General features: G+C 34.2%; 2 protein-coding genes across 5 annotated transcripts in view; one reads left to right on the forward strand and one right to left on the reverse strand.

The window, feature by feature from the left end:
• Positions 1–1,825: 1,825 nt before the first annotated feature.
• On the forward strand, positions 1,826–13,562 carry LOC123691799 (transcription factor SPT20 homolog). The gene is made up of 18 exons (XM_045636358.1): positions 1,826–2,003; positions 2,096–2,344; positions 2,847–3,002; positions 3,278–3,517; positions 3,778–3,999; positions 4,077–4,229; positions 4,308–4,617; positions 4,727–4,866; positions 5,568–5,656; positions 5,861–5,918; positions 6,377–6,685; positions 6,819–6,968; positions 7,126–7,258; positions 7,447–7,667; positions 7,908–8,084; positions 8,381–8,615; positions 9,713–9,832; positions 10,604–13,562. Exons 1-18 carry the CDS (start codon positions 1,968–1,970, stop codon positions 10,687–10,689), a joined length of 3,084 nt encoding a protein of 1,027 aa, XP_045492314.1. The 5' UTR covers positions 1,826–1,967; the 3' UTR covers positions 10,690–13,562.
• A 210-nt stretch (positions 13,563–13,772) lies between these two features.
• The window catches only part of LOC123691822 (teneurin-a), an 83,232-nt gene continuing 81,799 nt past the window's right edge, over positions 13,773–15,205 (reverse strand). For all 4 annotated transcript variants that reach the window (XM_045636395.1, XM_045636393.1, XM_045636392.1 and 1 more), the window contains one exon: positions 13,773–15,163. In XM_045636395.1, coding sequence (XP_045492351.1) covers positions 14,163–15,163 — 1,001 coding nt within the window. In that variant the 3' untranslated portion in view covers positions 13,773–14,162. The remainder of the gene's footprint in view (positions 15,164–15,205) is intronic.

Here is a 15,205-nt window from a genome sequence, read left to right on the forward strand (position 1 = left end):
TAAGTTGTATTATGCATAGTATATGTATATTTATAAATCTCTATCAAGCTATGGGAGAACACACAAAACACATCTCGACAGCATCTTTTCACTACAGCTACGTATTCTAAAAGTAATTGTTCCAAGTAATATTAAAGCAACTTACAATGACGACTATCGTAAATTATTATCTTTTCTAAAAATATTACCTTATTAAAAATATTCACAAACAAGTTGAACTAGTGTTATTTAAACAAAACTTTTTTACAGATAATTTCATCAAAATAAAACACCCTTATTATTCAGCTCATAGGGCGGACCTCTCAGTTCTTCAGTTACCAAGCTATAATAGGTATCCTTTATGGAAAAAAAAAACGTTAAACTACGTAATTCCTAACTTAACAAATAGACTACCTAAAACACAAGATACCTACACTAACAAATAAAAATATTAAAATGAAACTAAAAAACTACTTACTATGATCTAATTATTGATAAATACCTAAATATTCTTAAGTATTTTGGTATAATATTATATTGTACTTATTTTAGACTACCGCCATAATGTATGACGTCGACGGCCGCGGCGCGGCGCTGCCCTGGCGCGCGGTAAATGATAAATCTCTAAAGAGATTATGTTTGCGCCAGTTTAATTTAATGTATCGTTATTAAATAATAATTGTGTGGTGTAATGTATAGTATAAATTTTGTTATTATACATGAATAAATAAAATAAATATACCCTGTGCATGTGTACCTATGTCACCACCGATAAGTGAACTTTCTGTTTGTATACCTACTTGTGTTAAATTAAATAAACATAGGTAATTAACACAGGCGAGATTGTGGTCAAACGCTTCCTAAATTAAAAAAAAAATTAAGAAAATCATGTTTATTAAGTTCATACTCAGTAAACAAGAATTACAATAACCTTTGTTGGGAAATATTATTTTCTTTGATATTTTAAGAATTTTTTCAACTTTTTGTGCATCTTTTATGGTCCTTCAAGGAGGTCCTTGTACCTTTGCTCCTTTAGTAATTTTCACATTTTGTGTTATTTTTGCCAAATCAAGAAGAATGTCAAGAACTTGTCAAGAAATTTAGAAAATGTCTCAAAGGCTCAAAGCCAAAGAATACTTATACTCTAAAAAAGGGCTCAAAGCCACCTCAAATCTGTCTGCTGATTTATTGTTTGCAGCAACTACCCTCCTTTATTATAATATGTATACCACACGATACTTATAAACCCATGAACTCTCAACTCATGAAAAAGGTTCATGTAAAATCTATAAAAATACTACTTCGAACCGATTCCTCTAGATTCCATTTTGACCCACATTGAATGGATCTCTAGATTTAATAATCTAAACTTCGTATTCTTATGAAGTGAAAATACGACAATTTCATGAGTTAAGATTTAAATATTTATCTCATTTAAATTAATAATAATTCTCTCTGTACTGTATATACTGTGGCCTCACATTAAGTACGCCTGACATATTCTGTGGCCAAAACGACAGCTGTTGTTTTGGATTAGCATTGCTCAACTTTTTTCAAAAAGTACTGAGAAAAGGGTTTTGTGTATTAAAGTAAATATATATAAACAAAGTAACTAATACAAATAACTTGTTTATTTTATTTAAATGATTACATGGGATGGATGGCATTGGATGGCATTAAATCCACAGATTAAATCGGAGAAGTTTTGTTAAATTAATGGCAACATTATTAAAATAATTCGGCCAATAGCCTTGTATTCAATTAGCAATTTATTTTATGAAACCAATAAAACGACAGCAAAAGTTACTGTCAAAAATGTTGATGGACATTGGACATGTTATTTTACTGTCATGCAGTGTGAAACATAAATAAAGCGTATTCGTTTTAAATAAATCATGACTTAATACTCAAGCCTAAAATGTTAAAATTAATTAATATACTTAGAAAAGTAACTGGAACTCACATATTTTATTTTTATTAATCACATTATGGATGGTTTAATTCACGCGGCATTGGAAGCAGAGGCAAGTACTACTTATTATTTTTTAATTAGTTTTGAGGATATTTTGTAAAGTTTACTTAAAAATTCGTAAATGAATAATAATATTTGTTACAGGTTATACTTAATCGGGCTAAACATGTGAATTCAAACCTAATGCATTTTGACAGAGGTGTCTCAGAACATAAAATGACTTGGACCCATGAAAAAATGCATTTAGCAGAATCTGTTGATGATACCAGAATGAAGTTTCAACGAAGCGCCAGTAGCTCGTCGACAAAAACAAGTGAAAAGTTTGATTTATTTAAAAAACTTCATGAATTGTACAATGATTTGAGCAGAGATGAATTATCCCAAGCAAGCTATGTAAGTTCTTAAAAACTTGTTATAATCTAGATAATACACAAATATTTTATTTATAATTTTTAAATCATGAAGGCAGTATGCTTTATTATCTATGGGTTATTAAGTTTCATTTTTCTTCCACGCTAGACAATGTTAGAAATTTTTTATTTCAACCATATTTAAAGGAGTAGAACACTTCCTGGGCACAGGAGATTATATGAACAAAAAATCTATGATTCAAATCCTTTTAGAGATAATTCAAGGAATAGTATTGGCCTTTAAGATGCAGATGTTTGTGCATCTACAAACCCGTAAATAACATTTTATCACATATAGTATACAATATGTGAATCCAAAATGCTCTATGTATAAAATTATTAAAAAATAATTAACCATATTTTTTGTACTTAATAATCATCCATTAATAATTAATTAATTATTGAAAGTAAAAAAGAATAAAAATATATTATTAACTATAGAAAATTAAAATGATTGCCTATGTCATTTAATGTTTTAATTGCAGCAAGGGCTTAAAACTACATCATATTTACTAGAAAAGTTATTGGCTACATACAATCTCAATACTTTAATAATTAATCTGTATCCCGGTAATAAGGGTTACTCATTATCTCTTAAAGTCAATGGAAATACACAGTGTCTTCAACCACCTGATGGAAATGTGAGTAGAAAACCTGCCCTAATAACATTTTTAATAATTTTGAAAATTGTTAAAGGAATAATTTGTATATAATTATTGTTGCCCAGTTGCTCCAAACTGTTAATTATTTTTTATTACACATTCTAAAAGTAATTATTACCTTTATAATAATCTAATAACTTGTATTAAATATTTTCATCAAATATGTTACATACATATCATAATTATAACTAATATAATAAATATTTAATTTGAATATAAATTGAAAATCCTAAATCATTTTGATGTATCTTCAGGGATCAACAAGTCAGGATGAGACCCTCATAGAGACTCCAAGATGGCCTTACGAGGAAGAGGAGCTCTTAAGTTACATAGACAACGAAGAACTGCCTGTGGTGCTATTGGATCTATTGGAATCAGAACACTCCTGCTTATTTTATTCAGGATGTATTATTGCTCAAGTCAGAGACTATAGACAGGCATATCCAAGTTTTATGTGTGATACTCATCATGTTTTATTAAGGCCCACCAATCAGGTATATAATAAATGGAAAAGTTATCATCAATGTATAAATTTAATAACAAATTTAATTCATATATTTTTTTTAAGTTTTTTGGCATGATCTCTTTTGATAGTAATCTTTCTTAAAAAATTAAGTTAATAACTTAAAAAAGTTATATTTATCTATGTATGTGTTAAAATTATGATACAATATTGTAAGAATTATTTCTTAAATAAAAAAAAATATTTAATTTTTTTTTATTCATAAACTCATACATTTTTTGTAAATTACAGAGTATAATAACGGATGCAATGTGCATTGGGAGTCGATGTGGGTGGGCAGGGGAGGAACGCAGTGCATTAGAGGCAGTTGAGGCTGCATTAGTTCATGCGGCTGCCCCACCTCTGTGCCTTGAACCTAGACCTGCAGTGGGATTACTAGCAGCTCGGTTGCATGCTGCTCCACGATTATTTAATACACCTCGGATAAGGCGACAGGCAAAACGATTTTCACAGGTTTCTTTTCTTTACCATCTACGTATATGTGAAAATAATATCTACAGGTCTTTATACGAATGGTGTTATATTAACAGGTGGCTGTGAATAGAAAGAGGAAATTAGACCAGTTTACACATTATCATGGTTTAGAATTATTGGAATTAATACATCGACAGAGAGCGAAAAATAGTAGACAGTCAGTTCCTCATACACGACTTACGTCGAAATATCCGAAAAAACCACCAGAGGTAATTTCTTATTTTATTAAAAGCAAAAGTAATCATATGTTATTAGGAATGTTATTAATATAAAATGATGTTTAACAGGTGTTCAAACCAATTGAACCGCCAAAAATGGAGCCATTACCTTTAGCTTTACCCTCGGAACCAAGTGGACCATTACGGCTGGCTCGAGCGTATGAGCGCCCGAGGCCTACACCCGACTGCCAACCTCAATTAGTTGAGGAATACATTTTGGAAACAGAGAAAACTTCACCGCATGCTGGAGCTGGTTTCTTCCATATAAAATTGAGTATATTACAGAGGCCATCAGATCAGGAATTCTTAGGAGAATTATATGTAGATAGAGACCATGTAGAAGGTGAACGTAATGGCGCGGCTTGTCGATTTACTTTAGGTATGAATATTTACGTTTTCTGCAATATTAATAATTTCTATTGACAAAGTTAATAACAAAAATGATTTATGTTGCAGTGATTTATTAATTAAATTTTATGTACTTTAAGGTTCTCGGTTACAAGCAAATAAGTATATACAACAGTTCACGGAGATATTCACAGAAGAAGGTCGAAAGTCTGTTCGGATAAAGCACATAGTACCTGGCCAATTACCAAGAGTATCATTTACTGGGGGCATGAGAGAAATTGTGAGTTTCATTATAATATACTTAGAAAAGTAACTGGAATCTGTAATATTTTATTGTAGTGTGCCAAGAAATTGAAAATATAAACACAGATATAAAATAAAGAGTTGTAGATGTAGTGTAATTAGCTTGCAAAGTACTAATAACTACTTAAAAAATACATTCAATTCATTCCCTTACAATGTCTCTATAGTATATGTCAAACCTAAAGTTCTATTCTATATACTTTTGCATTTATATTTACATATATAATATATATTTTTTATAAATAGATTTATAGATATAATATAATAGTCTTATGTCATCAAATTTAAATAGTACAATGATTGTCCATCAATTAGATTCATCCATTGTCACTGAGCATCAATGACTCATTCAGTGGATGTTTTAATATATTCTGGCTTACATTTTGATAGTTGCATGTGAAGTTGTTGCATGTTGTATTTACCTGAACTAGCCAAATGGAAATAATGAATACAAATACATGCTCTTATTCATTTACTAATGAATTTCAGTAGCCGATGTTTGTTAGTCTACTTGACTTTTATATGTTCATCAGTTGCCTAATTTATAGTAGCATTATGCATTTAATAAATGTAATTTGTCATAGATTTAAATAAAAAAGGTGTATCATCACATACAACAAGAAATCTAAGGCATATTTGAAATTTTGTAGAATAAGTGTAAATAAATTTGTATTGCAGCAACAAGGACAGCATTTATTGTTGCAGCAGAGGACAGCGGCTGCCAGTAATTCTACTGTTCAAACACATGCCACCACCGTTCCTGTTGTGTAAGAATTTAAGCCATTTATAATGCTTTCATTTATTTTATCTTGCTTCTCAAATAATTTGTACAATTTAAACTTCTTCCTAATAATTAATTGATTGCAATTTACTATATTATACATATTATACTTTTTAAGTAATGTTAAAATTAATGTTATAATTTAACAAAATATATTCAATGTGACATAATATCATAAATAAATTTTCAGCACGTCAGCAATAGCCACACCAACTGCTCATCCAAATACCAGGCAACTTCCTATATTGGTGAGTATTCAGAGTATCTTGAATACTATGATATATATTTAATCCGCGGCTTCGCCCGCTTTCTCTAAAACGATTTGAGATTTAAATTATCCTACCTCTCAAGTTGGATCGAACTGCACATGGTGTGCGAATTTTATTATAAATCGGTTAAGTGCACAGAGCACAAACATTGTGACACGAGATTTATATATATTAAGATAAAGTTCATAACACAATATTCACATATTATGTGTGTACCTCATTTCTTAAATGTGTCATAATGAAATATGTATTTATACTAGACAATTTTGAGCAACAAGTGTGAAGATTTTATTATTTAATATGGAAATTGAAATATTTCACAGTATATCCAGGAATAAAAATAGCAGGTGGAAAATAAAACAACTATGTATTTTTGCACATTTATTTAAACAAATAAAATTTTTAACACCAAACTTAAAATATGCACCATTTTCCAGCAAGCGCAACTGCAGCAAGTTGCCACCGTTGGTACGGTCGGTGGAGTGACTGCGGTCGGCACGGTCGTTGGTACGGTTGGAAATGTGGCCAATGTTGCCAATGTTGGCACGGTCGTTGGGACCGTTGGCAACGTCGCCAACGTGGCTAACGTGGGCAACGTGGGGAATGTACCCAATGTTGGCACGGTTGTGGGTACGGTCGGCAACGTAACTACAGTGCCCGCTGTGGCTAGCGTTCCCGCGGTTGCGGGCGTTGTTGAGTCAGCTCTCAAACAGCAACCTTCGCCCACACCACGGCTGTCTCCGCAAGTAAGTATTAACAAATTATTTTTGTAGTATTTCAATTATGTTGTTTCTTTTCCTTTATATCGGAAATGGATTATAAATTGAACTTGAATTGTTACTATTTCATTCTATCATTTTTTGTTTGTGTCTTCTACAGGTTCACGATATTCATTCGACGCAGGCGTCTACAAATCAGCTGTTGGCTCAACAATTAACGAATCCTCCACAACCACTCAACCCACAGAAAATGCAGTCGGCGATAATTCACATACAACACCCTTTGATGTCTTCTGCTGGCACATCACAAGTATGATTAACTGGATTTACCATGAATAAAGATATTCGTAACAAATATTTTTGTAAAGTGAAGTTGTGTGTCTATTTTGTTTAAATTCAGTTATTTGTTACTTAGCAATTCGCGGATTAAAACATAATTATTATGAATACTAATTTATTTGGTACAGGTTCAGACTATTCAATATACGAGTGCAACGACGACGCAACAAAAGACAACAGTTACAAAGCCGAGGTCGACAAATCCAGCGATCAACGCTCTCGTCACCAGTCTTATGAATTCGGCGCAGCAGTTCCAGCAAGGTGAGTATAATTATTGTGAAAATGTTCGCCGGTTATTTAATGATACTGTTTCATCATTAATTTTCAAAATAATGAATTGCGAAAAGTATATATTGAAAATTAACATAGGAATAATGTTAAGTAGGTATTTACTGCCCTATAATTTTCTACCCTATGTGTATAACAATAAAGTTACAATTCCATTGCAGCTGCAAACCAAAACGCGGCGAAGTCAGTGGCGAGTACAGCGAGCAGTAACGCTACGATACTGAACTTGCTCAATAGCGCGCCCGCAGCAATGACACACGTGACGTCATCAGCGGATAACTCGCTCGAGCACAAGCTGCTAACTCGAACGGTGTCCATTGCGGGCGCGAGACTCATTGCCGCAACAACTGCGTCACACACGCTGCCTACGTATACCCAGCAGGTAATGTAATGCAAATACTTCTCAATCCTTTTTTATATACGTTAGTAGGAGATAGGAGTTTCATAGAAATTTATGAGTATAAAGCCAATTACATATTATCAACCCAAATTGTATATTATATTAACAAACAATCCTCTGAAGTGTAATACACAAACGTTTGAAATTTCTTACCTCAATGACCATAAGCAGTCTAGTCCAGCTATTATTATTTACCTATAATTATCGTATGAAAAATTCCAGGTTATGAGTGCATACACTCGTGACGGGGAATCAACGAACGTATCTAGTAGTGAGAGTGCACTATTGGAGCGTTTGATGGGTGGTGAAGAGACTGCGACTGCGCAGGCGCATCAGCAGCAAGCGCAACCGCAGCCGCAACCGCAGCAGCAAACCGCGCAACCTGTGTGTCACTTACAGGTAACATTTTGCACCTTATATAAAAAAAAACTGTATTTTGAATCTTAAAGTAATAGGATTAAGTATCAATATTGTAAATCATAATTAAGGTATAAAGCAGATGTCTATCATCCTTTTACTACGTTTTTTTCCGGGCTCTAAGACCATAAAGGGAGTGTATTTAATACAAAAATTATTTGTGTTGGTCATGCAGGATTTAATTCCACTTCTTGGAATCAGATTTAAATTATATAGAATTATTAGGCATTTCAAAAATATTAACTATATTATTATTAATGTAATTATCTCTCGTGCAGGGTGTGAGCCTAACATCGCTGCAGACGCTACAAGGGTTACAAGGGCTGCAGGGGTTACCGGGGCTAGCGGGACTACAGGGTGTTCAGAACGTGCAAGTGCAAATCCCGGGGTTGGCGGCACCTATATCATTGTCACTGAATGTGTCTGGTGCACCCAGTAGTTTGTTTGTGTCGGTGCCGCCGACCACTTCGGTGGTGCTTGCTAACCAGCCCTCTGTGCTCAGTTTGCCTATTGGTAAGTAGACTACAGTATTTAGAGGTATTTTAAATGTGGCATATTTAAAGGGTTTTTATAAGTTTGTATATATTATGTAACTATATTAGCAGGATTGGAATCGTGTAAATTGAAAATCTTAATTTAGTTTTTTAAATGCCATATTTGAATCTCTTATAGAATTATCATTTATGTGTTATTTTATGTATCCATTATTACGAAAATATTGAAAAAGTTAGGGGTTTGGCATAACCAAATTCTTAGGCACATTGTAAACTTTACTTTATTGTGTCATTTAAATCAACGGATTTATAATTTCGCTTAAAATGTGTTCACGGTGAATCTTGTCATCACATGATGGCCTTACAAGATTCATTTCAATCATGCAAACAACCTTGAACCTTATTTAAACTGTGCGATGGCTTAATTTTGTCGCTAACGTGACACCTATATTAACGTAGTGATTCGCACATTGTTTTATTGTAGTCACTTTACTAAATAAAATAACAAATAAAAAAATAACAGCAAGAAACACTAGTTTAATTATTATGATATAACAGTATCAATCGTATCTGGGATTATTCAATTTATCAAATAAAATGAACGTTTCCATAATTTATATAACTGCGTTAAAAACAACCGACTTCAAACTTGCACTTGCAACATTTACAAATACAGACAAAAATGCTCATAAAATAAAAAAAAGACGTGTGGCACTCGGGGACTGCCGCGGTAAAGCTATTGCATGCCATACCTGCGCCCGTCGGAGTGGGGAGCGTGAGGTTTTTTCGTTACGGAATTTCTCGATTCGGTCCCCGCGCTCAAGGCCCGCGATAGAAGCTATGCAATAGCTTAACTACTGGGCCTATCCGAATAAATTTTTATGGGACGAATTCGACACCATCCCGCATTGAACAAAAAAAGAATCACGTAAATCGGTTCAGGAACCTCGGAGTAATCGGTGTACATACATAAAAAAAAACACACCGGTCGAATTGATATCCTCCTCCTTTTTTTTGAAGTTGGTTAAAAATGCTAAATGCCAATTCAATTATCTTTTTACTGTATTCAAAAATAACAGTTATACAATTATACAAATCGTCCATATGGTATTGCAGCGCAACTGATGTCAGCGGGGGTGAAGGGCGGCGTGCGCGGCGGCACGGTGCAGGTGGTGCGCGGCGCGCGCCCCGCCCGCCTCGCGCGCCCCGCCGCCCGCCCCGCGCTGCAGCCCGCCGGTCAGTACACATTCCCGTTCTTATCCTTTTTTTATAGTGGGGAAATCTTCCAAAGACACCCACGACCCCCGGGGAAGGAGCCGTGGGTTATGTCGGATTCTTACCGACTAAAACCCCACTGTGTTCCGTCGAGCCGCTGACTGGCGGCGTGAGCGGAACACGTCTCAAGCCGCCTCACCACACCGGACGATGGATTACATTCCCCGTTCCACCGCCCGGCTTCCCTTTCTTATCCTACACTCATCCGTTTTTCTATACTTGTGAATATTTTTAACTTGTATTATACCAAAATATACTTGGTATTATTTTACAATAAATTTGAATGTATAATATATGTATTATACATTCAAATTTATTGTAAAATTAATAGTTGTTAAATTTTCGCTTAGCACATTCTCTTTTAAGCTGTGAAATTTCGGTAATAATCTCTGATAAATAAGCCTTTTTATTTCACTATAGTTTTTATTTCATTTTTTACAAACTAAACCTAACATATCAGGGAGCTGTGAAATCAGAATTTTGTATTTAATACAAATGTGTAAATAAAATAATATACGAAGATGCGCCGCACTATTCTACCGAATTGTTAACTGTATAATATGTGTGCAAAATTCCGCTTAAGTGTGAGATTTATGGACACACTTTTTATCTGTGGCAAGATTATCTGAACGTGCGGGGATTAAGTAATTTCAACTCTAACAGATAATAACCATATAAATCACAATTGCATAAATCGATTTGTTTGGTTTAATAGTATATTTTCGTTCCCAGGCACTGCTCAATTCATCACTCAGCCCCAAACGCAAACGCTGAACGCGCACCAGGTGAGGCGGAAATCGAACCCGGACAGTTCATAGTAAAGACTTTATGTACACCACACTGCCGTTAGTTAAATTGTAAATAAGTGCAAGTAGATGAAATTTATTTAAGGTGACAGTGATGAGTGTATCCGTGCAATATGCGAATAGCCAATCGATGGAATCTAAACATTGAACTTATTTATGCCAGATGTTCAACTATTGTAAATTTATACGTAATATTTAAAAAATCGCCGAATGAGACTGACGAATTCATTTTGTTACAATAAATATCTCCAATATATAAAATAATAAAATAAAATGATAATTTTTAATCGTGCAAACGCAATATTTTATATACAAAGTTATCGTGTATATTTTTATGTCACAAACGTTATGTATGGGGTTTGAATGCGCATTAGTTTTTGCTTGATCATGACATGGATGTGGTTAAATTATAAGTAAAACTCCGTTCAATTACTTAACCAATTTTCTGCGTATTAAGGTTCAAATTAATTATTTTGATCCTTCATTTAAATAGCCATCTTTCTTTGCCTAGAAGCTTCCTGAAGTAAATCAGAACGAGACATTGAATTCGATAGGCCGATGGATAAATTGCAATATATAAATTATGGTAAAATTTAATGAATCATGTATTTGAAAAATTTTAAAATATTTTTTGCACGTTTTTTTAATCTTTTTAATTAATGCATGAAATTTGTGTTAATAATGATTTTAATTGTATTATTTTAATAATTTTACGCGTACCCTCCTTATTCGTAATTTGAACCTTATTACGTAGCTTGAGAAGGCAATATTCGAACAGCAATATATACTTCTTGATCTAGCAGGGTGCATACTGGATTGTTATAGTTTCTTCTATGCTATCGAACAATATAGTAAATAATAAGGCTGCTAAATACGATATTAGCCTTATTCGATAGTAGTGTAGATGGCACCACATGGGTATTTTTTATATGTATCCAGAAAATGCATGCCTGAAACGTCAATAATCCACGTCGTTTACAACGTAAAGTGGTATGAACAATCAACGAATTAATTAAGTAGTAGGTGAATTATGTATAAGAAATATCAATCAGGTCGCTATATTTTCCTCTTATAGATATATATATATATTCCTTGTTCTTCTAGTCTTATTAATTGTTTGTACCACTACTTACTAAATTTTTCAAATATAACTAACCCCATATAAAATATCCTATGCTTACTACTGCCCAAATAAGAGACTAGTGTATTGATTAAGGTTATATACATACGGATAAGGAGAATTTGTTCCTTGTTGTTCGTTTAAATGTATTGGTTTTCTCATGCAGTGATTTCTATAGATCGTATTACCTACAGTTTCTTCCTAAGGGAAGGATGAGTCAATTGTACTTAAAACGAAATTAAACCTGCTTTTGTTTCACATTAAATCAGTATTATGGGCCAGTTCCAAGAAAAATTAATTCGTATTTAACCATTGAAGAATTAGTACAAGAAACGTATACCTGTGTATTGTAAAAATTGTAAATTTGTATTATAATTGTTGTCGCGTTACATCACAATGAAATTAAAATAATGTTATATGTACAATATAAGTTGAATTTGCGTCGTGTCACGTGTGTTACTGTGTTCAAAAGTTGTTGTTAATATATTTTATTTGTAAAGTCATGGTTGACGGGTGATTGGTTTTAGCATATTCTTGGTTAGGACATAATTTTCTAATGGTAATATTTTATTGTATGAAAGCTGTCTTATTTATAGCTTATATTAAAACTGTTTTATTGGTTTGACGTTCACCCACAAAGGCTGTTCAATGGAAATATTAATAAATGAATTAGATATAGAAAAATAATAACTGAATATAATACGATTTTAATAAAATAGTAACGTTGAAAACATGTTCCTCTCGTTGTACAGAAATGATGAAACCGGTCAGAATTTTTAAAAAAGCTTGGCGCTATATATTTATTTTGACGAGGACTCTCTTATAATGAAATATTTTATTGTTTTGAGCGTTGTGGTGCACAAATAATTTAAATTGGCTAATAATATTGTGAATTAAATGAGTTAAAGTTTTAAGTAGACATAATTATGACCATGTCCATGTGCTTGTTTGCATACGAATGTTAATTTTGGAAATGGTGTAGACTGATTTAAAAACGAGATCCGAAATGCCGAGTTTCGTGTCTCGTTTTAATCTCTTCATTAATTTGTCATTGAGGTCGGAGTAGAGATCAAGTGTTATGTACAATCTGGCGCACAATTTTAATTATTTTATTACACGTTATTTTATTTCATGCAAATTATATTTGTGTATTGTTGTATCGAATGTGTAAACAGCCTGTGGTTAGACCCGGAGCTTAGCTGTTTACACATTTTATAATATATATTTCTTGGATTTCCGATTTCACACTATTATTAAGTTTAATCAATTGTGTTCTTATAGCAATGGCAATAAGCGAAAACGTTTATAAATAGGTGATAGAGACGGTCGTGAAATACAAGAAATATATTTATTTAATATGAAGTAGTCAAATCGTGCGAATTGTTGATCTCATTTGTATATGGACATGTAGCTCAATATGTAGAGGAATTTTTAAATAACTCAGAAATTTAACCGAATGTAAATGTCTATTATAGCGTATATTAATGTGTATATTTTTAAAAGGAGATTTTTTTATACAACCCAATATTATGTGACAGTCAGTTGTATAAAGTTTCCAGTGTCTTAGTACTTTATGTTAATGTAGGTAATGTAAATATATTTTAAAATGATATGTGATGTGCGTCTTAACGCTTATAACGAATGTATAATAAGATATATATGAATGCGTTGATGGATTTGTGTATAAATTGATATTGTATAGATTAACTTGAGTATGTTGTTCAGAGATTGACGTTTCGAACATGAATAAATAAGTTTTACACAATATTTGCATTATTAATATCTTTGCCTCCGTCACTTTATGTTAATTGTATTGTTGTTTTTTTTTAAAACATTGAAATTTATTGAACTTAATTGGGGACTGGTATGTAGGGTATTGATAAATTACTTTATATATTAATTAATTATTAATAGATATTGTTGCAAGTCTTGACGATAAAGGAAAGGGTTAAAAAAAGTTTCAACACAACATTAATTTGGTTAAAAAAGTATGCCTTTTTATTATTCTTTCAAATAGTCTTCATCTAAATTTATAAGAACATTGGACACGATCGAAGCTTTTTTACCGATAAATAAGTATAAATAATTTCATATTCACATAAATCTTATTTATACATACAATACATTATATTTATTTAATTTAATATCAGTCCTCTCAAAAGGTCCATTCTCTCCCTGCAAATAAAATTTTATATTTACACAGCGATAGGGATTCGCGTCTACATACATACATCAACAATTAACAATTAATAGATACTATTTACAAAATATATTTTTACACTCGCACACGCGTCCGTCACCATTCACGCACACACTAGACACATAGATCGCATTCACTCGATTTGGCATATGGATGGCGGCGTGACTAGCAGAGGTCGTCCCAGGCGAGCCACCAGGGCGCGCGGCAGTCGGCGCGCTTCCGCCGCCGCCGCTCCGCGCGCCCCCCGCGCCCCCCGCGCCGCGCCACGAAGCGCACGTTGTACGGGTCCTCCGCCAGCTCGGGGTAGCGCGCCACGTCGTGCACGTACTCGCCCTCGTACGCGCCCGCCGACCCCGCCTTCTGGATCTCGTCCAGCTCCGCCGCCGACCACTCCATCGACCCGCCCATGCCGGCGCGCAGGATCTCGCGCTCCCGGTGCCACGCCTTCCTGATGGCGGACGCTTTGGCGTGATGCAGAAGGCGCTGTTTCTCCCGTTCGGCACTAGTACCGTATCGTAAGTTGACGATACTCGTTTGGCCGTGAATCTTCACGTCTGCGTATGAGCGTCCGCCTTCTGCCACTTCGTGGAATGTGACATTGAGCTTGCCCTGCATTCGTTTCAACTGTTGCTTATCGTCGGCGGCGCGCCAAGTTTCTTCCTTGACGAAATAGAAGACGTCTTGTTGGTCACCGTGCACCACGAACGAGAAGGGCAGTAAATGAGATCGATTAAATACTGATGTGTATACGTCGCGATAGATAGCGTTAGCCGAAGGCACAGTTGTGACCACCGCTCTACCGCGTGAATTTCTTGAAACTAAAATGCCTCGTCCGAAGGGAGGTTCAGAATCGGTACCGATCCGCTTAGGAGTGAGATCGAGTGCGTCAGCTTTGAGAGCAGACATAGCGGGTATCGATAGACTGCGGAAGTCGGCAATTCTTTTGTTTGACATGTGTGACAAAAATCCTGATTCGATGCTAACGCTCGGCAGAAGTGACGTTGCATAAGGAAGGCCTGGACCACTTAAATCGGGAGCCATTCCCCATATTGGTCGTCCTTGAGGTATTCTTGGCAAGACAGAGCCACCTGGCAATTCATCCGGATACAGTTGAGGTGCAAGACTCTTAGTATCATACCCCAATAATTCTAACCAAGATAAATGATCTGAAAATAAAATATGAAATTAATGAAACATTCAATCGATAT

The sequence above is a fragment of the Colias croceus genome, chromosome 5 (genome assembly GCF_905220415.1).
Source record: "Colias croceus chromosome 5, ilColCroc2.1".
Lineage (NCBI taxonomy): Eukaryota > Metazoa > Arthropoda > Insecta > Lepidoptera > Pieridae > Colias > Colias croceus.

Bases quoted from the DNA above. Each gene is read 5' to 3' on its own strand.
- LOC123691799 (XM_045636358.1), top strand. From the start codon at position 1,968: ATGGATGGTTTAATTCACGCGGCATTGGAAGCAGAG. The intron at 2,004-2,095 runs GCAAGTACTACT...TATTTGTTACAG, and splicing joins ACGCGGCATTGGAAGCAGAG to GTTATACTTAATCGGGCTAA. The intron at 3,518-3,777 runs GTATATAATAAA...TGTAAATTACAG, and splicing joins TATTAAGGCCCACCAATCAG to AGTATAATAACGGATGCAAT.